Raw genomic sequence first — 22,286 nt, 5'->3', positions numbered from 1 at the left:
GGCGGGGCGGGCCCGGGCCGGGGGCGGCCCCACGCGGGACCCAAAGCCTGTTCCTGCTCCTTAGCCCCAGAGCTGCTCTCTCTGCCCCACGCCATGGACTGCGGCGTGATCACCTCCAAAACCGTGCTGCTGCTGCTGAGCCTTGCCTTCTGGGTACCGCGGCGGGATGCTCGGACGGGGCGGGGGGGGGGGGGATGCGGACACGGACCCGCGTGGTTTACGTGGGGGGGTTGCGGTCCTGGGTGTTGGGTGGGATGAAGGGCTCTGGCACAGGGAGACGGTGCCGTGGGACGCGACCGTGTTCTGGTTAACCGGGGTTTCCTGAGTTAATCGGTCATTTAGTTCACTAGTGTGCAAGTCACTCGTGCATTTCTATAGGAAACCCTACTATATATTTTTAAAGAAAAGGAAGATTTGAGGGTTTAAGTTTCTCAATTGTGTTGGAGTTTGTTGGGTTTTTTTTCCGGGGTGTTTTTAATGTAGTAGGGTTTTTTAGTAGTTTGTTTAAAGGAGTGTCATTAAAGCAATCTACAAGTTAATTTTGTGATTGGAAGCAAATGGAGCTGTTCGGCTGCAGTGGGGTGAGGGCATGACAGAGGCACTGCCCTCCCAGTTTGGGGTGAGGAGTATTTAGGGGAGGAAAATGGCTGAGAACTTTGTTTCAGCTATGTTTGGCTACAATTACACCTTTCTAAATCACTTCCTCAATAATTATTTACAAGCAATCAAAAAAAATGAGGGTGGGGTTGCGTACTTTTTAGCCTAACCCCTGTTGGTATGGGGGGCTTGGCTGTTTTGTGACAGTGGGGTCTGGGTAGGTGACCTCTCGGAAGAGGCAGTGATTATTCTTGGTAACCAGTGTCAGGTTTTTTCCCCTGCGTGGGGAAGTTTGCGTAACCCCCCATCATCATCATCAGCCAGGGACTTGTGTGCTGCTCTCTGAGAAGGAACCCAGTTAAACCTCATGTCTGTCGGTAGCGTGGTGTGGGTGCTCACGTGTGCTTTGTAGTGTGTGGGGGAAAAATTATATATATATATATATGAAAAAAAGGAAACATTGCTTGAATTAAACCCTGCAGTTTCGCGGGGTGTTGTGTCCCATTCTGTAACTATGGGACTTGCTGGTGGTTGTGCCGAGGAGCTTGCCCCACTCCAGTCCCGTGCCTCCTTTACGGGGGCTCAGCACGATTTATTGCTGTGTGTGTTGCAGGTTAACTGGTATCGCTAGCCTGAACAGCACAGGAGGCCGCGTTTCTGCTGCCATGGAGTAACGTGATCTCACCGTGTATGTTTGTTTTGTGGTTGTTTTGTTGGTTTTTTTAAGTACCTGCAGAGACATATTGGAGCATTCCACTATTTGTATGTGGAAATCCCCTGAGCTTCTGCTCAGCCGTACCTCAGACTAGCATCATTGCTTGGCTTTTAAAAAAACAAGTAACAGCCTTATGTCCTCCTAGAAGCGTCTCTGGTACCTTTGCTTCTGCTGTAGGCAAACTCCGTAATCATGAATGCAGCTATTAGGCCATCTGGAGCCGTGGATGATCAGTAATTATCGTTCTCACTGTCTATAGCCTCTGAATTTGGGGTGACCTAGACAAACCCTTTGTTTCTTTTATCCTAGGAAAAGCAATGCAGCCCCAAAGCCTGTGGCATTTAGACGCCGTTGCCACCATTATGTGTGGTAATCACATTCCTGCAGCAGAACTGCAGAACCTGGAATTCAGGTTTTAGGAGGGTGGGGAAGGAGGAACTGACTGTTTTATGTTGTTTCAGAACATTTCTAACAGTTCAGGCTCTACAAGTACAAGGCTCCAGATCATTATCAAAACATTAGATTCGCAAAGAGCGTTAGAATACTTCTCTAAGGAGTAATTCGTGCTCAGGCATTGCATGCTGCAAATCTTTCCCAGCTTGGAAATGATTATGGAAAATAATTCACCACCTGCCTATTCAGCAGCCGGTGCAGTAATGGTGCTTTGACAGAGGTTATTGCTTAGAAATGTCCTAAAAAGGCAATAGATCCTCTTTTGGATCTCTGATCATTATCATTGTGCAGGAGTGAAGACAGACAGATTTTCCAGAATGACAAATAGGGCTTCCTAAATAAGGTGAGAAAGCAACTTCTCCCTTACCCGCCAGGCTCAGTATGGTATCTGCAAGTCATTCCACTGGGGTGTGTGTAGGTGTGCATAACCCCCCCAACCAAAACATTGATTGAAGCTGTTTCAACTACCCGGTAACCAAAGGTGGTGCTTCAAGCTGTGGTAGATCTACCCACCTCCAGTTTTGCTTTTAAGCACTTACTACTTAGGTCCAAGTGTGTGATTATTTTGGTAAATGGGTGTTGGCTTGTTCAAGGTGAAGCTGGGATGCTTGTTTGGGTAACCTAAAAGCAGGAGAGGAAGGGTTGGAGGAGACTCTGATGTTCTTGGCAAGGTCTTTTGAGGGGACTTGGCTGGGTGGGATGTGATGATGCTCCTGGAAAGGGAGAGGTGAAATGCTGGGGTTCACTTGCTGGTCAAAGGGAAGAAACTGGGAACATTAAAACTAGATGGAAGTTTCATGCTCTGGTATCTCTGTGATCTGAACACCCAGGTTGCTTGTCTTCTAACCCCCCTTCTTTAGTCCCAGAGCTGTGCTGCTAAATTCAGCCGTTAGCACCTTGCTCCTGCTCACCTTCTCCTTCAGCTTCACTGTCACTAAACAGACCTCTGCTTCCAGAGAGGGTTTGGCATCCACCAGGAGTCCTGGGTCCTTCATCACCAAAAGCTACCGTACGTGTTGCTGCAGTGAAAATCCTGTTTGCCTGGATTTTCCATTTGTTTTCTGTCAGAGGTGGGTACATCCCCTGCCTCGCTTCACTTCCCCAACAGCAGAGAGAAGGGTAAAAATAACTTATTCCCCAGGTGATTTTAGCAGGACCAGTGGCTTTGAGAGAGCAGAATTTGATCTGTTGACAGCAACAGGACTGTCCAAGGAGGAGAAGCCCAGGAGAGAGATCCCAGCGCTGGTCCCTGGCAAGGTGTGCTCTATCTGTGAGTGATGAAGCCAGAGTCAGATTTTCCCAGCTGATCCCTGGCTCCCTGTGCACCCACACACACTCAGGGTGCGTTTGAGCCGATTACAGGTTGTTCAGGAGCTTTATTGAGGAGATCCTCACACTGGTCTGGGCATCCTGGAGTATTTATCTGTTTGGTCTGTGCTTAATCTGTCCCCTGTGCCCTTGATGCATCCAAGACCAAAAGCTACTTGTTTTCAACCTTATGGTGGTGCGCTGAGTGATGTGAGAGGGTGTATTGGAAGCTCAAGCAATCACAATGTTGCTGTGGTATCACTTTTAAATAATTTTTAGTAATTGGGATAAATGTATCCATGAAAAAAAAAAAGTTCCTGCATCCTTGAATGGTTTGAAATCATGTGATGGGTGGTTTGGGAATGCTCGCTCTGAAGCCTCAGTCAGAGAGAAATCAGATGGATGCTTGAAAAGTAAATGGAAAAACCCCAATTAGGAGAATTTTTAATCCCTAGATGGAACTGAAAACGTAATAAATAGCAAAGGTTATGTTGGACATTATTGATGGTAGAAACACGTTTATTTTTAAGGATGGATGTATTCTCCAGAGAGTCATTAAGTCTGAGCGTCAGCAGCCCTGTGACCTGTTTCTCACCTTTCCTCTATCTGTTCTTAGGCAAATCCTTAATCCTGCCTGTAGCTGCCTGCTGTGCGTGACAGTGGGGGACAGGCAGCTCTGCTGGGTTGTAATGCTGTGTGTGATACTCGACAGGAAGGTGGAAGAGCTGTGGAAGCTCTCCTCCCCGCTCCGGGTCAGGGAAACGATGCTGATGGGCTGTGGGGTTAGTCTGACTGTGGTGGAAAAAGCTGCTTAACCAAGAGCTTTGTTATTTTAATTTTTTAGCACATTCAGCGAGTAAAGCTGTGGTCATGCATCCACTTCTGATAGGGCTTGGGATGGGTTTCCCTCCGGGCTCCTTGTTTCTGCCTCTCTGATGGAGCTGTGGTACTGGCTGGGGTCCCCTGGGACTGACGGAGCAGTGAGCCAGGGTGGGCCGGGGTTTTGACCCCGCGTGAGGAGTGTTGGGTGGGAAGCGGAAAGTGGTGGGTTTTGTTTCTAGTTCCGCTGTGAACTCGTTACTGAACGTGGGGGGAGAAGAGCCATGTGAGCCAGAGTGGTCACTGGACAGGGCTGATGCCAGGGCTTGGTACTGGATTTGAGCACTTTGCCCTTTAAAGGCACGCTCAAGTGCATCATGCCAAAGTTCTTCCTTATTTTAAACTACTCTGCCCAAAATCAGGAAGCAGAACTTAACTTTCAGGAAAATGCACTTTGCTGTATGTGTAGGGGCCTCACGGACAAAATTAAAACTAAGATGTCAGTGCTGTGTGGTCAGGAAAGGGGAAATGTTCAGATGGCGATGCAGATAGTGTGTAAGAAACTTTACCCTTTCCTGTGTGCTTCTGGGCAACAATGTTAGTTTGGCTGTCCCCAGCGGTCCCTCAGGCTGTGAAAAGGCTCCTGTTGGATGCCTGGGCTGTGGATCCAGCTGTAAACGCACTTTGGTCTCTTCGTGAGTATCACAGTTTGCAGCTCTCTGAAATCAGAGGTCTGATGTTGTAGAGGTGGCTCTGATCATTACAGCTGTTTAAGAGGTCCCATTTTGTTACCCTTCTGCAAGAACTTCAGGGCTTGAGGACAATTTATCCAGGGAGAATAGAAACCAACTCTTTCTTGTAGTTGATATGTGAACTGGGCATTTCCTTCATTTTCCCCAAAAGCGTTGCACCGCCAAGCTGCATTTCCTTTCTCATGGAGCTGGCAGGATCCCTTTGCGGTAGGAGAATCCCAACTTGTGCCTTTCCTTACGGGAAGACCCACACACCAGCCGCGTGGCCCTGCTGCTCTGGCTCTCCCTTGCAGCTGGTGACAAGCAATATTTCAGGACAGATTATAGAGGCATGTGCCCCGTTACCAGCTCCAAGAAGCCTCCCCAGGCTTTAGGATTAGCTCCACTGTGGTTTAGGTACATTTTTTTGCTGTTCAGTTTGTAGCTTGAGGTGGAAATCGCAGGATCTGGTGTCTGAGCCAGGAACAGCTTATTAATGAGCTGGGGTGGTTCTGAAGGTAGATATTGAGCCAGAGGGTGTTTTGTGTCTGAACCAGCTGCTGAGATCCAAAACGGCTTGCCAGCAGCTGATAAATCCATCCATGCTCAGCTGAAGTTATACTTGCAGCAAGCACTTGCCCTGCAGCCTATGTCTGTATTTGGGGACAATAAGAGTTAAAAAGGTGGTGCAGCTTTCTCCTAATAGTGGTCCTGTTGTCCTCAGAGGTGCACAATTAGCAGCGGCACACTGACCCCAAGGCAGATGTTTCAGCATTAGAAGTCGGAGGATTTGGGGCAGGATTCTTTGCACTGCTCTGCAAAGCATTTCCTGGTGCGCAGTGTCTCCTCAAGGACGTCCCACCACTTGTGCTTCATAGAATGGCTGGCTTTTAGGATGGTGGGGGGAAGAACCCCAAAGTTAGGCTCAGGCAACAGAAGATGTGCTTGGACAACTCTACAGAGAACATTCACTTAACATGAAAACAAACCCATTAAAACTGGAATCCCCTCCTGAGCACGTGGGGTTGCAGCATGTAAAAACTCCAAGCAGATGTTGGTTTAGGTTTCGGGGTTTTTTTCCTCCCTGAAAGAGAGCTACACGTTTTCAGAGCTTTTTGGCTGCTGCTCATTGTTTTCATTTGAGGAAGAAAAGGAAGAAGCAAGAGCTTCCCACCATACCCACGGAGCAGCCCTGCGGTGTGTTTTGAAGGCAAGCTGAAACATGCCCCAAAATTGTACATTGCAGCTGAGTATTTAGATATAATGTACTTTGAAGAGTCTCCCATGGCATTGTATAAGTAGGCTCAGTGCAGTTTTGTCAGCTATGTCCCATGTCTACTTCACATGAGGAGACTGTGGTTTAAAGGTTTTGAAATTGTGGCTAATGACTGGCACGAGATCAGTGGTAAGGCTCTCCTGAAGCTGTTGGTGCTGCTGGCAATCGAGGACAGCTTGGTAGGGGCTCAAAGCTTTGGTATTTTTTGCTCCCATCCAAAGCCAACTTGCTGAGTTCAGTATTTTTTAATTATTTTTCAAATCAATCTTTTCACAACCTGAGAGTCTGAGGCAACACAGAAAGTGTGTGTACTAGATTTTTAAATTGCTTTTTTCCTAGTGGAAAAAAGCGGGGAAAGACTTGAAGCTATGGGCTTCCAAGGTCTGGGAAACCAAAGGAGCTGTAGGACAGTGGGGAGCAGAGCAGATCCATGCATGTCCTGGAAAGCAGCTTGGCAGAAAAGGCCCTGGGTGTCCTGGAAGGCACCAAGCTGACCATGAGCCAGCAACGTGCCCTTGCTGCAAGATGGCAGAGGGTACCCCAGACTGTATCAGGAGGAGCGTTGCCAGCAGGCACAGGGAGGTGGTCCTTCCCCTCTGCTCAGCTCTGCTGAGGCCACGTCTGGAGTGCTGGGTCCAGTGCTGGGGTCCCCAGTAGAAAAGGCACAGACATACTGGAGAGAGGGGAGTGAAGATGATGAAGGGACTGGAGCATCTCTCCTATGAGGAAAGGCTGAGAGAGCTGGAACTGTTCATCCCAGAGAAGAGAAGGCTCAGGGGTATCTTACTGATGTACCTGAAGGGAGGGTGCCAAGAGGATGTAGCCAGGCTCTTCTCAGTGGTGCCCAGTGACAGGACCAAAGTCAATGGGCACAAACTGAAACACAGGAAGTTCTGTCTGAACATGAGGAAGCGCTTTTTTATTGTGAGGGTGACTGAGCACTGGCATAGGCTGGCCAGAAAAGTGTTGCACTCTCCATTCTTGGAGATATTCAGAAGCCATCTGGACACAGCCCTGGGCAACCAGCTCTAGGTGACCCTGCTTGAGCAGGGGGTTGGACCAGATGACCTCCAGAGAGGTTCCTTCCTACCCTACCCCTTCTGTGTTTCTGTGACCTCGTACTGCACATTGGTGCATGGTCAGCCTGTCTGGCGGTGGCCATGAGCTACACATGGCCAGGAGCTGCAGCAGATGGTGGGTATATCCCCGCCACAGCAGTTCTTTGCTGCGTGGCCATCTGATGGACGTGCTGGAGCCTGCCTGCTGCTCTGTGCTGCAGGTGGAGGCTCACACACTGTCCTGGATGAAGCCAGATCACACAAAATTGATTTATCATTCAGAGAAATAAATACTGTAAGCGTGGTAGGAAACGGTAGCCAAAGCCAGGCGGTCCCTCCCAGCTGGCAGAGTTTTAAATCTGGACAGGAAAAGGGCGAGGAATCTGTGCAAGCGGGATGGGAAGTGCTGAGCTAGGGTTGCCCTGATTGCTGGGGAGAAAACAGCTCTGCCTCAGGCCAGGGAGACCGTCTGGTCTGGGGAGCTGCGTGGTCCATATGGAGTTTTAAACAGGAGTTGTGAAATCGTTAAAGCAAGTGTAAAATGAAGAAGACTGTCTCAGAAGTGCTCAGTGCCTTTGTTTGTCCCTGAAGTCACTAGAAGACCTGTTGACTCCATGGAAATGGAGTAACACAGCAGCTAGGGAGTACCTGAAAATCTGGTGGTGAATGGGAAGAGCAAAGCTTGTAGTACAGTAAAGCAGCGAGGGAGTCGGAAAGAGTAATTCCTCTTGCCGTGCATGCTGGTTGTTGGGCAATAAAAGAAATTATTTATGGAGGAAATGTGCAAACCTTCTTGAGGAGAGGATTTAGCTGTCAAAGTAAATCAAAACCCTTTTTTGTACACAAAAAAACCCCCCACCAAACCACCAAAGAGGAGTGTCTTCTGCGTTAAGGAGAGGGTGTGCAGCTGTAATTGAGACCAGTGTTGCTGGGGCTTGATTCTAGATACAAGGGGACATGGGGAGAGCACTGTAGTCGCAGACTAATAATTGAAGATGATATCCTAATCTGTCTTCTGGCAAATGAAAATTGCTGAAAAGGTGATAGCATCCCAGTGAACGTAGTTGTTCAATGTGAAGGCAAAGCAGCAGCAGCAGGTATTGTATTGGATGAGGTGCTCCGACTTAAATCACTGCTATGCAAAAATACTGGTAAAAAAAAAAGTGGTTTTCAAGCCCTAAAATTAACTAAAACACCTCAGTTAGCTGATTGTCTAATAAAGAACTAGAAGAGAATGGTTCCAAAAGTATTTATGTGGGCAGTGGTAGTTCTTCCAGTATGTATTTGTGGTGGTTTGCTGCAGAAAACAAGCACTATCACTCTTTCAAGATAAACAGTATTATTTACCATATCTTTTTCTTCCATAAAAAGTTAAAAATATGGGACAAAGTCAAGTTTTGTGCTGTGGTAGATATTAGTGCTGGCCTTGGAAAAGCCCTGTCTGGTGAGGGAGAAATGTCTTTTTTAAGTCTCCTTGTCTCAGTTCTTTTACTGTATAAAGGGTGCATCTTGCTGAACACGCTCATTTGGTGGATTTTCAATTTACTCTGTTCTTAGAGCTTTTCCTTTTAACACTATAGCTTTGTTACTCTGTATTTAACTGACCAGCCTTCTAAATTGAAATCCTATACTGGTCCACATTAACAGACCAAATGATCAAATCAACACTCTGAAATTGGAGGGTGCTGGGAGAAACCTTCAAAAAAAAAAAAAAAACCCAAACCCACAAAACCTTAAAACAACAAATACTGCCTTTTAATTTCATAGCTAGTAGTTTGGCTCCTTTATTGCATTTAGGTTTGATGGGAGGAGAAAAGAAACCTATGCTGATAAATGCAAACAAACACAAACCTCTGTTCCCAGCCATCATGTCAGGTCAACTTAAAGAAGGGAAAGTCGAAAAATACCTGTTCCGCCTGACTGATAGATGCAAATTTTATATTTTTTCTTTTTCAGAGCAGTTTATAGAGGAAAGTTTAAAGGGCCCCTTCTATGGCTGTGACGCTGATAAAATGTTGTGAAGTATTTGCATGGCCATAAGCCTCTCTAGAAGGGCAGGGACTCAGTCATCAGTGTACTAAAAATTCCCCTTCTGACGGTGGGATACAAGGTAAAAAATCTTGCTGTATTCTTAAAACAAATGTATAAATCTACTATTTTCCAATGGCTGTCCTGCATCAGTGAGACAGCTTGGGTTCCTCATAGCCATCCAGTCCATCTGCTTCTGTTTCACAGGCAAGAGTGAATATTTACAGAGCTGCCTGTGTGTTATGTGGCTGGAGAGAGTTCCAGCTCATTATACATGTTCCTGCGGCAGAGCACCACTGTATACCTGCCTCCCCAGCTCAGCTGGCTGGGCTGAGTACGGAAGAGATGAGTAACCCTGCCCAGGTCCTACCCAAACATCATCCTAGGAGAACCCTGTTGTTATGGCTTTGCTTTCGCTTTGCTCCACACCAGCAAGGGGTTCATTGTTCACACTCAAACGATTCACGATCTCTGCTCTCTGTCAGAGGCACAGGATATGAAAAAGAAAGTTATTCTGGTCTTAGGTCCTTGAGTGATGCGAGCTGTGGTAGGTGGGACAGCAGAGACAGTCACAGCTTTGTTGCTCAGCTGTGAAAAGGGGCTTTCTTGCAAAATTTCCATTTACGTCATCTCTTCAGCTTGTCTTATGGGTATCATCACCGTTGCATAGAAATACCAGCAGCATTTCCTGGAGCCCTGGTGAGTCAGTCAGGGATTTTTGGGGAGGAAGGGTTAAGGTTATGATGTTCTGCTTGCCGTTGCAGGTGGACCACAGCAACGTGCAGGCAGCAGTGCAGCCCTGCGGACCAGGTGAACTGGTTCTCCTGTATCAGCCTTGCGTCACTCCTTGGCTGCCTGCACTGGCGTTTGTGCCAGCTAGGTTGGGCCAAGCTCTCCGTGCATCATGTGATCCTATTCTGTGCTGAATTCTTCTGAAAGAAAACTTCCAAGCAGGAGACTTAAAAAAAAAAAAGTAAAGAACAATAACAATTTCTACTGTGAATTTCTTGGAACAATCTTGGCAACCTTGTATATAATTTTAGACGTGTTTGAGAAGGTGTTTGACTAATCATGAAGAAGAAATTATTTGCTCTCTTCCTCCCCAAAAAGTAATTGCTTAAACTGGCCTTTGTATTTGTGAAAGTTTTGGTGGTTTTTTTTTTTTTTTGAGATACAACAGAAACCTGTTTAATTAGGCATACTTTACACTTAAGGTCTATCTTCAGCAGTCCAAAGGACGTTTCTTGTGCTTCTCTTATAGAGAAGCCTCAGATCTAGGAGTGGGCTGAAGGTTTTGCAATGTTGGATGAAAAGCCCTCCACTGGATTTTGACCTTGCCTTAAGTACTGGGAAGGCTTAAGAGGAGAGCTCAGAGATTTATGTTCTGAAATATTTTTCTTTTCCACTTTTGAAGTTTAGCTCTGGGACTCATCTGCAAAAATAAACCAGGGAACAGGTAGTTACCCAAAATGCCTTCTACTCCTGTGTGACCCTGCTCTTCAGGCTTCAAAATCTTCGCACCCAAAATTATGGGTGAAGTTGTGGCTGTTTCTCAGTTTGTGGGGAAAAACCTGAACTTCTTTAAGCCAGGTCTTTACTCAAAGTCTTTTATTTTTACCTCATTACACTTCCTTTTTCTGCTTGGAAGCAGAAGTTTGGAAATTACGATAGACCACTTGCTGGCTGTGCTTTGTCTCTGACCAGAAACCAGACAGTCCTGAATGTTGCAATAAAACCCACTGTGAAAGTGCCGGTCTGTATTTGCATTGATAAAGTTTGGGCAAGAATCTCCTTTAACTCAGCACTGGATTCTCTGATGTTGGCTTACTGTCATGGAGCTTTGCTAGTCCTGGCTTTATAGGACTTCTGTGAATTGGCTTCACAATGCGGCTTTGAATTTCTGGTAGCTCTTTACTAGCAACAAAGGTTTTTCTTCAGCGTTTCCTGTGAGTGCTTCCTTTGCATTGTGTCTTGAGCATGCTGGAAATAGGTAGAAAACCAGGCGTAAAGCATAGAGAAGAGATGAAGAATGTGTCTGTTGTCTGAATTGCCTGCAGAAGTAGAATGAAAATATTGGGGGATTCTTTTGTGTAAAACATCCTATAGGAAGATTAAATTGTGATGTAGATGGTCTTTAGGCTGCCTATAGAAGTACAGAACTACTTGCAAAGGCTGAGACTAGAGTTAGGCAACAGAGCAGGGCTTTACATTCTCTGAATATGACCAACGATTAACTTTGCACGTTAACTTTTACACATTAACTGAGTCACAAGTCTGTTTTGTTTTGCACGTTTTGACGTGACATCGCTGCTGAATGCGGCTGACTCATTTACTTGCCAAAAAAAATGGTTTATGCCTTTTTGTACCCAGCTATTCAGTCCGCACTGCTTTTCCCATGGTAAAGTCACCCCTGTTCCATTTCCCCAGTGACTGCCTTCCTCCATCATGAACTTTTCTGCGGGTCTTGCAGTCCTTCTGGTTTTCTCCTGTGGCTGTGGGCACTCAGCAGTTGATGACAACTGTGGTGGGACATCCCAGCCTGGTTCCTGAGCCGTACCAAAGGTGGCGGGCCTCAGGACAAACATTCTCATTAGTGGCTGTGCCCAGGTGCAAGCACCTGGTTTAAAAGTGCACGTGAAGGAGGCTTTGTGCTGCTAGTGACCACTTGAAATTTCCAAAAAACCTGAGAAACCAGAATACCATACCTATGTTTACCAGGAAGGCTTCAAAATCCAGCAACAAATGCAGTCAGGGGTTACAATCAGGATGGGATGACTATGACAGTAACTGTGGCATTATTCATGTAATGTTTTTTGCCATGCACAAGTAGGGAGAAGTTTTTAAGTCAACCCAGAGAATTATCCTGTTCTTGCTGTGGTCACTTGGATATTTTCCACAGCTTCCATGGGAGCAGAGGCCAAACTCTGAACCCTTTCAGGAACTCTGTGAGCTGCTTTCTGAGCTGTCCTGGCGCAGCTGAGCATAGCATTTCTGTGGTTAATAAAAGCCCTTGCATCCCCTGGCTGGAATCTGCATTGTTTTCACTGGATTTGGGGCCAACATGGCCAATCATGGTGCTCGATAGTCCTAGAAAATACTAAAAATAAATTATATATTGGGCAAATCCCATCGTCACATTTTCTCCACGATGATGGATAGTTAGCCCAGGAGCATTGCTTCCTTCTCCATGGCTGCCCTTGCCCAGAAAGCCAACTGTATCCTGGTCTGCATCACCAGCAGCATGAGCACCAGGTCAAGGGAGGGGATTCTGCCCCTCTATTCTGCTCTGGTGAGACCCTACCTGCAGTGCTGCATCCAGCTCTGGGGTCCCCAGGACGAGACAGGCAGGAGCTGTTGGAGCGAGTCCAGAGGAGGCCACAAAGTTGATCTGAGGGCTGGAGCGCCTCCCCTATGAGGACAGGCTGAGAGAGTTGGGGTTGTTCAGCCTGGAGAAGAGAAGGCTCCAGGGAGACCTTAGAGCCCCTTCCAGTCCCTGCAGGGGCTCCAGGAAAGCTGGAGAGGGGCTGGTGCCAAGGGCAGGGAGTGACAGGCCAAGGGGAATGGCCTGAAGCTGCAGGAGGGGAGATGGAGATGGGATGTGAGGCAGAAATCCTTCCCTGTGAGGGTGCTGAGGCCCTGGCACAGGGTGCCCAGAGAAGCTGTGGCTGTCCCTGGCTCCCTGGCAGTGTTCAAGGCCAGGTTGGATGGGGCTTTGGGCAACCTGGGCTAGTGGAGGGGGTCCCTGCCCATGGCAGGGGGTTGGCATTAGATGATCTTTAAAGTCCCTTCCAACCCAAACCATTCTAGGATTCTATGCTGCTGTTCCAGAATGGAGAATAGGTGGACAGTTGCACGTGCATCTAGCTCTCCAGACCAGAAATATGGGATGCAGCTTTTGAGTCATACACCTCACTCATTGTGCAATTGTAGGCAAGGCAGAATGGAGGTGCAGTGTCCCCAGCCCCACCTTTAGTGCTGCTACGGCTCCAGAGACTTTTCCTGTCCCCCTTTCAGTACAGGAGTGTGGTGTTGCAGGAGGAAGAGGCAAAGCAAGAAGGCAGTGGCATCCCATGAGTCTCATCCTTTCCCTGCATCCCTGAAAACGGGTGGGAGGAAGAAGCCTGGGTCACTGTACATCTGCAGACATGGAAATGGGAAAGAGCTTTTCCTTGATGAGAGGAAAAGTTAAAGGAAGGTTTAGGAATGGCTTTAATCATTAGCACCGCCTGAAAACCCAATGCGTGTGGAGAAATAAAAAAACCTCTTGAGAACTGGTGATCCTATTCCTTGTTCTGATATCTCACTTTGTAGAGGACCTGCTGTATCTGAGCCCCAACACAGCAGGATCTTGCATGACATGTGCTAAATGTCTCTAAGGGTTAGTTTGATCCTGGTTTCATCACTTGGTGCATCTGATCCCAGGCAGTGTTCAGGAATGCCAGAGTGGTGTGGGATGAGGGCTGTCTGAAATGAAGGATGTCCCCTGTACTTGGAGATAATTGAAGGGCAGGCTCCAGACCTGGCTGGAGGGGAAGGAGCCAAACAAGGTAAAGGAATTAGCAAGTCCTAGCTCCAATGTGAGGAGTGTTTGATTTAATTAAAACGTACAGTACTGGGGGAGGTAACAAACAGCTCATAAGCTATATGATGAAATCCAGCTGTAGCCTACTGAAAACAGACAGAGTGGTTTCCTTCAACTTTCCAGAACATGAGTATGGACAGTGCTTCATTTTTACAGGCAGCATGTTGTGCTGCAGGATTATAGAGGGTGGATGAGCTGTTGTAACTCTCAAGAGAATTTTTTTTATGCCATTGGTGAGGCATTACCAGGGCATTGCTGAGTCTTTGGGTGATATTTCCAGGGCTGTACTCAGTTCTGTGGATAAAAGCCTTCAGTCTCCAGGGCTGCTAGTTGGGCAGCTATCAGTCACGGCCTCAATCAGCAAAACATCCTTTTGGAGGAGAGTTTATTTTAGAGGATGCAGAAATCTGTTTCCTCCAGGAAAAGGAGGGACTGTGTTTTGCTGAGATTAGGAACATTTGTGCCTTAGTGGTTAATGTTGTTCTGAGAGTGGAAAGGATGAGTTTTTCTCAAAAAAAACCCCAAAACAAATGAAAAAAAACCCTCCAAACCCAACAACCCACCTCTGTGATGATCATCTTAAAAGTCAATTCCTGCAAATGCAGGATTGGGTAGGATGTAGGTAATCTTGGGTAGGCAATGTGAACTTGGCTTTCTGCAGAGACAGTGGCTGATGTATGTCAACAGACTCCAGTGTTTTAGCTCAGATACAGTGGTGCTTTGTTAGTAGTGGAGTGATTTTTATTTTTTTTTTTTTCCTTCTAGATCTTTGCATTCTGTACTTATTGCTTGTAGATTTGAAATGTTAATTGCACTGTTACAAAAAGGTCCATATTTACTTTCTGGGCGGATGCTTAATAAATAACTGCTAATAACTTTATTGCATTTCAGGCAGCAGCAGCGGGTCTCAGCTATGTTGGGGGATATGTCATTAACACCTACAAGAGCTACGACAACTTCCTGCAGGACAAGTATGCTCTTCTGCCAGCCGTCATTATTATTTGCGTTGCTGTGGTAATGTTCATCATCGGGTTGATTGGCTGCTGTGCCACCTTCCGGGAGTCTCGAGTTGGCCTAGGGCTGGTGAGTGTTGCATGTCCTCTTCCCCCTGTTGCATGGTATGGGAGGTGCTACACTGGACCTGTGCAGGACGCGCAGAACAGAAAGTAAAAGATTATTCTGAAATGTACTGCTGAAGCACTGCTCCTTCGTGGGAGTTACGTACTGCTGTGAGGCACTGATTCATCGTGAGGGAGGTGCAAGCTAAAGGATTAGTTGCACTGCCTTGTACAGACACATAGCTGCAGTCACAGGCAGATTCCTGGCTCTGCCTTGGCTGGCTCACTGGAGATGGGTGCAGACAGTAGCAAGTTTTGAGAAGCAAGGTGGTGGTGAGGGAACAGGAGGAGATGTGAATTTCTGAAGTAAGCAAAACAAGATTATTTTTTTTAAATTTCTTTTTCCTGTTGACTTTAGTTCTCTGAATCCTGAAAGTATGCCTCCACTAGAATGATTTTTGGAAAGCCAGAAAAGTTTACGTTGAGTAACTTCAGGCCCCCAGCTCATGCCTTGAAGGTGATGTGAGCTCAGCAAGAAGTGCCCAACGTACTTAACTCAGCTGCTGGTTTATCTGTGCAGTCTCCTGTTCAACAGCCACCTTGTGAAGTGTTTTGTAGGCTCTTCACACAGGTGACATCATGGCAGTGTTCAGGAGACTGCCTACATTGGGCACAGATCCTGTGGAACCGCAGTCGTAGTCCCAGCCATGCACAGTAATCACCTATTCTGAAGTATTTTCTGGAACTATTTTGATTGGAGAGGCAACAACAGATAACTATAACCTACCACTATAAATTAATGTGAAGGGTAATGCACAATTGAATTCAAATGCTGAAGAATTTTTCCTTACAGTCTCTCTCTTTTAATTTCAGTTCTTGGCCATTATCCTGGTTATCTTTGTTGCAGAAGTATCTGCTTTTGTCCTGGGATTTGTTTATAGGGAAAAGGTAAGCAAAGAATTAGCATCTCTGTAGTAACCTAAAAGTAAATAATACATCTTGCGTTGTTAGAGCATTCCAATATATCCAGTTTTCTTGCACTTCATCCCATCTCCTGCAGTCTGCAGGGCAAGTGGGAATCGGGATGTCACCATGCGGAATGTGGATCGGTCTTTGTCAGGAACGTGTGAATACATAAAGGACCTGGCAGGCCTCGCAACAGTGTCTAAAGTGGACTAAACAGTTGTTGATACTCACAAAGGAGGGCTCTTCCATCAGGGGAGGCAAGCTTCTATCCAGGAACTGATTCTGGATAAGTGCTACCTGCATTTTATCTAAAACATTGGTGATTTTTATTTTTTTAATTTTTTTCTTTCCCCTGACTAAGTTGGGATACCGATCTTTTGCAGTTTCCACTAGATAAAATTTTTAGCTCTCATGTTAAAACAATATGTTTGGTTTTTTCCCTCTCCAAATAGGTAAAAACTGATGTGCAAGGCACAATGCACTCAGTCTTTGAGAAGTATGATGGGAAAAATCCAGAGTCTACTGTTGTGGATTACTTGCAAGAACAGGTAAGACAAAATTTATATTGTCCTGAGAATTATTTAGAAAAGAACAATTGGGTCCTAAACAAGGAATTTAGGCTGAGAGAGGAGGGGAAGCGTATGGCAGTATCCTGGAACCTGGCCCTGCAGCAGTGTTTAGCATCTGATTCTCCGAGGAGGGTGCTCCTTACTTTGCAGAGCTGGCCTTTTCAGGCTGCTGCTGAGAATCCTGTACCACAAAATAGAAAGATGACAGAAGACTCTATCCTGCAAGCCGTCACTTTAACATCAGAGCTTTCACAAAGAGTAAACCAATGAGGAGGAAATAATGTATGAAGGGAGGTTGATCTATTACATCTACGGCTGTTTTCCTGTATTACTGCTACTTGTAAATCTGTTGCATGCTGAGGGCAGCTCTTGCCCGGCATGCCTAAGAGAGGTTTAACTCATTCACGTTCGTATATATGCATACATCCCTGTAACTGTCCTGTGTTTGGCAGCTTCATTGCTGCGGGGTAAGGAACTACAGCGACTGGACAACCACACAGTGGTTTAATTCCACCGGTAACAACAGCGTGCCTCTGAGCTGCTGCAGGCAAGATGTGAAGAACTGCACAGGGCGCCTGGATCAGCCACAGGAACTCAATACGCGGGTGAGGATAAAGGGCACGGTTTCACAGCTGGGCTGTGATCATTCTCAACCAGCCAGAAACAGTGAGGAAAGCACTGCAGGCAGGATTTAGGGATGATTTCACACTGTTCTTTCCAGCCGTTTGTCCCCCAAACTCTTTTCTTCCTGTAGTTTTCCTTCTCACGTAATTCTGTAAAAGCTCCTAGGTTTTGCAGGCACCAGTCTGGATGTTTGGTCTCATCTGTCTACTGGTGACAAGCCTCCATTCCACGTTGCTACAGAAGCAACGTGACAAGGCCGGAGCGCTAGCTCGGGGCACGTCGTTGTTCAGACTGATCTGGGGTAGGGAAGAGACTCTTCTAGGATTGACCATGAATCTGGAGAATTGCATACCAGGCTCTTCAGTCTGGGGCACAAGCCCATAAGTAGACTTTTATAGATACCATTGGTCTTCCTGGCTCTGAGTTTTGGGCAGTTCTTTAAGTGACGTGAGCCAGAGGAGATTCTGAAAAGCGGCAAATGTCGCAGTTAGTCAGTGCGTCTCCCCAGGCAAGAGGTGAACCACAAGCCATCAGGTCTGGAAGACAAGAACGGAACCCCTGAGGTCTGCAGTGGTTGCTCGGACAGGCCCTACAAGGTCCTGCTGCCTTTGAAGGGTCAGGGAGAGAAAAAAACAAAACAAAACCAAACCAACACAAAACCATCCAGCTGCATTGTATCTTTTAATTTGCTTTCACCCATCTCTCTCATGGCAGAGCTGTGCAGAGGAGCTGGAGTCTGGGCTGCAGAGCGTTATCAGCTATGCTATGCTTGTAATCCTGGGTTTTGCCATTGTAAAGGTAAACGTTTTATCTCTTCCCTCATGGAAAATAATAATTTGATCCCGGGGCTTTTTCTTCTACCATGTCATGTTAGCCTAGAGCCTTTGCCTGGCTCTGAAGTAGGCCGAGTCCTCTGTTCCTCGCTTGTTTTCTTCCAACTTTCTCCATTTCATCTGCCTGACGACAAGGGGAGGAATCCAAAAAGCTAGTAGGGGATTTGGGCTGGCAAGGCAACGGAGAATCTATCTTGGGTGTTTAGTAGAAAGTACAAAAAGCTGGCTGTGCTAAAAGGTCTAGATGTAGAATTCTTTATTAAAACAACTAGCTTTGCTATATTTAACTGAGATTTCAATAATTGCTTATTGAAGATTGGTTTTAGACATAGCCCAATGAATAGTCCTGTGCTTAGAGACCTGGAATCAAAATGGACTCGAAATATGACTAGGAATGAAACCATTCCTAGGGCTATTTATAGACTTATCAGATTGAATTAAATAAAATGTGAAACCATATCATCTTGTGGCTGAAAACTGGATTTGAAAAGTCCTGACGTAAAACTCCCCGCAATCGGCACATCACAAAGATGCGTAGGCATTTCTTCACAGGTTTGACCCATAAATTTTAGCCTGGTGGTTTGTCATTGTTCCCTGTAACTGGTCTCCAAGATTAGTAACCTGCCTCTTGTTGACAGAGATTCAAACCATTTAATAACAACAAAGTTTTTTTTCTTGGACTATCTGCTCTCTTTTTTAAAGAGTGAGCCGTTGCAGAACACTTTCTGTTTAACATCCTCAACTCAATGCAGAAGCCAAAATCTGTCCAGACACCATCTCAGAACTGGGGCTTGACTTAGTGGCCCTAGCAGAGAGGTGATTGTTTACAGCGTTTGATCTCATGGGCTTAAATGGCTCAGCGACATCGTTTCTATCGTTTCCCTTCCCTCTATAAAAGTGATGAGTTCTACACTCCTGTTACTATTGGTGATGAACCCTCCCCACCAGGATTTCTCCTGTGATCATCTCTAAGGATTGCCTTAGCATACTCTGCACGATCTTTATTTGCATATTTTATATGCATAAATATTTTTGCAGAACTCATTTTAAGTCCAGAATAATCCCATGCTTTCACTGATTTTTATTTTTTTCCCCACAGTAAGATAACTAGGAATTAATGTGGATGTATAAATTAATGGGAGAAGTTGGAGAGGAAAAAGTTAAGCTGGAACTATTACTGGAAATTGATGTGCCAAAAAAAAAAAAAAATCACTTTCTGTAGATGTATTTTCTAAGTGTTTTGTAATATGAAAGGAGTGTCCTTGCTATGATGAAGCCTAATTAACATACAGGTGTTGAGTCTGATGACTGAAACAAACCCCACAGCAAATCTAAATCTCTTGTGCACTCTCTTTCAGTTCTTCGGCATGCTGAGTGTCTGCGTGCTTACCTGCAGGAGAGAAGACAGTGGATATCAGCCTCTTTACTCAGGGGTGTTTGCTTAATAAAATGCAAAGATCACTTTTCTTTTGCTTCCTGATGATAAAATAGACTTGTAAAGATGACCGCTGAAGAACAATTTATCACCTTCTTGCTAAATATTTTATTTGATGTACGTGGAACAGAAAGAACGTTGTGTATTGACTTGGGAAAGTTTCTTGCGGGTGATGTGAAATGGCAATTTCAATATTCGGTGCCCTACAGTGAGGTACCTTGATCTTGCATGCCACAGCTTTCTGTATGGTTATCGTAGATTTGGATTTGTGACTTCAGACGGCACCAGGTGGCATAATGGACTCCAGAAACAAACTTACTTCTGCAGTTCTTTCCTCTACCCTTGAAACATGCAGAAGAAACCTTATTTTTAATCACTAAACTGATTGAGACCGCAGGAGGGGTTTCAGTTGTCTGCGCAAATGCCGGGTCATTCTAGGCATGATTAAACAGAAAATGAAACTTTTGAACGCCAGGTTCAAATATTCTTCATAAGCATGGGGAGTTAGAGTATGTTCTCTTTGTGTCTGATGGTGTTTCTGGTTTTATTTTTTGTCTCCTTCTTCTGGTTGTACGTTGTAATTCAGTTTGTTAGTGCAAGACAACCCTGTGTTTAAACAGACATTTGAGTTGTTTTTCGAAGCAGCTAGCAGGTGTGGAGAATCCCAGGGTAGGAGGGGATGTGTGCTTTGAGCTTTTGGGACATCTGTCCTTGGCTTTTTTTTGGTCTTTTTTAAACATTATTATTATTATTTGACATTAAAAATTGCTTATGCAGGCAAGGCTTTTGACATATTTTTTTTTCTCCTTTTACTGATGGGTTTTATGGTTTGTCTAAAAGACAGGCTGCGTCTCTGCATTTAATGTCGAAGTTGCAAGAGCTACTGAGATGAATACGGGCAGGAAGATGGGAGTCGCAGGACATGTTGGCTCGGTGTGGTTGGGTAGACAGGCTGCTGGAGGGGTTTGTGCAGCCCTTCCTGCTTTAGCTTTTCACTGCTGAAGGTGTTAAGATGATGCATTCTTGCAGCAAGTAATTTCAGTAACCTGTTGCCTGGCAGCGTCGGGCAGCTCCTCGTTTGCTTGTTTTCTTCTCTCCTTAAAGGTCTGCTGAATGCAGTCGCTGCTTGGCTTGCATGGCTGCTTTAAAATGGTCCTTCTTGAACTCCTTTGTATGTTAGTGTTTCCAGTTCTTTAGATTTCTGGGTGGTTTTAGAGTTGTGGTGGGAGGGAACCAAGAGCTGTTCTTTATTAGGGAATTATGGAAAAGCAACCGTGCATTTGCTTATTTTTTTCTTTGGTGAGATAAGCAGTCTACCCTTAGCAATAAACCTTACTATCTGTGGCAAATTAGAAAAAAAGGAGTTTGGAGTAAGTGTAAGGTGTTTATCTTCCCCCTCCGTAGAGAAAGAAGGAACGGGTGGTGATGACGTTCTTTGGGAGACATACCGATATGAGTACGTACCTGTGGCAAAGCGACTTACTTTTTATTGAGGGCTTTGTGTTCTGTTGAATGCCGAATAAAGTTATATAACCACTTAATAAACGCTGTGGGGTGCTTTTTGTTGCTGGTGGGGGAATCCCAGTTCCGGGGCGGCTGCTCCCCTCAGCCTTTCCCGCTTTCTCCGCCGGCGCCTCCCACGCCTGCGCTGCGCAGGCGCCTGCGTTCCCCAACGGCCGGCCGAGCGCGGCGGGTTTGAAGCGGAGCTGACGGCGGGAATGGTCGGGGCTTTTCTCCGAGCCGCCCCCGGCCATCGCGGCGGTGAGAGCGGGGCGCTGGGGGCAGAAATAGTCGTGTTGGGTCAGGACGTGAGGCAAAACGGGGGGCGGCGATGGCGGTGGGGGGTGCGTGTGCTGCCGCGGGTTGTAACGGTTCCTCGTAAGGAGCGGAGAATCGGCAAATCTCTAGTAACGAATTTCGCAGGCGTGCTAGTCCGTGGTATTTTAAAGCTGTAGTCCAAATAAAAGCTTCGTTTTCAGGTGTGAGGTAACAGAGGGAGCTGTGTGAGCGCTGTAGGCACCAGGGCTGCCGGGCAGTATCATGAAACGGAGGTTTGTTACGGTGCGACCGGGGAAGGTGCATTTCAGCAACGGGTTTGCATCAGTCGCTTTCCGTCATAGAGTTAATACGTATGCTTGCACGAGAGTAACCGATAGATAATGCTACTTGTTGTGCCTCCATACTCTGCTAGCAAGCAAGCGACTGTTTTCTTTTAAATACTGGTCTTTAATAAAAAAACCCCACGACCAAACAACAAATCCACCTCTTTAAATATTGCTCATCTGGCGCAATCTCCCTTGAGAGCACGTTATAGCACTGCTTTTATATAGGCCAGATATTTTTTGTTTATTGCAGTAAATTTCGACTCCTTTAGCAGTGAACACCTTCACATACTAAAGACTTACCCAGCTTCAGGAGGAATTTTTTGTACTGACAGTTTTTGGCGACTCAGATGGGACCCTGCGTCTGAACCTCGACGGATCCATGGGATTGCAGGACCTCCAGCCGGCACCGAGGAATTCTTGGGGAGAACCTGTGATCCCTGGACCGAAGATCTCTGAGTAAGACCCCAGGGAAGGTAAAGGCATTCTTATTTGATCTGGATCTGGCACATGGAAAATAAAGGAGGTGATTGGTGACAGCCAACATGGCTTCACTAGGGGCAAATCGTGCCTGACAAACTTGGTGGCCTTCTATGATGGGGTTACAGCGTCGGTGGATAAGGGAAGGGCAACTGACGTCATCTACCTGGACTCGTGCAAGGCATTTGACACTGTCCCGCACGACATCCTTGTCTCTAAATTGGAGAGGCATGGATTCGATGGATGGACCACTCGGTGGATAAGGAATCGGCTGGATGGTTGCACTCAAAGAGTTGTGGTCAATGGCTCAATGTCCAAGTGGAGAACGGTGACGAGTGGTCCTCAGGGGTCGGTACTGGGACTGGCACTGTTCAACATCTTTGTTGGCAACATGGACAGTGGGATCGAGTGCACCCTCAGCAAGTTTGCCGATGACACCAAGCTGTGTGGTGTGGTCGACACGCTGGAGGGAAGGGATGCCATCCAGAGGGACCTTGACAGGCTGGAGAGGTGGGCCCGTGCAGAACTGCATGAAGTTCAACAAGGCCAAGTGCAAGGTCCTGCATGTGGGTTGGCACAATCCCAAGCAAGACTATAGGCTGGGTGGAGAATGGATTGAAAGCAGCCCTGAGGAGAAGGACTTGGGGGTATT

At 46.3% G+C, this 22,286-nt stretch overlaps 1 protein-coding gene across 1 annotated transcript; it reads left to right on the top strand.

Annotated features, from left to right (window-relative positions):
• Positions 1-20,597, top strand: LOC129199128 (tetraspanin-36-like). Its single transcript, XM_054808995.1, has 7 exons — positions 1-153; positions 14,459-14,650; positions 15,499-15,573; positions 16,044-16,139; positions 16,613-16,765; positions 17,499-17,582; positions 18,976-20,597. The coding sequence occupies exons 1-7, from the start codon at positions 94-96 to the stop codon at positions 19,060-19,062; spliced, it is 747 nt and encodes a 248-aa protein (XP_054664970.1). The 5' UTR covers positions 1-93; the 3' UTR covers positions 19,063-20,597.
• Positions 20,598-22,286: the final 1,689 nt, after the last annotated feature.

Source organism: Grus americana, chromosome Z (genome assembly GCF_028858705.1).
Source record: "Grus americana isolate bGruAme1 chromosome Z, bGruAme1.mat, whole genome shotgun sequence".
NCBI classification, from domain to species: Eukaryota; Metazoa; Chordata; class Aves; order Gruiformes; family Gruidae; genus Grus; species Grus americana.
The sequence above is the reverse complement of the archived record's forward strand: the minus strand, read 5'-3'. Positions and strand labels throughout refer to the sequence as shown.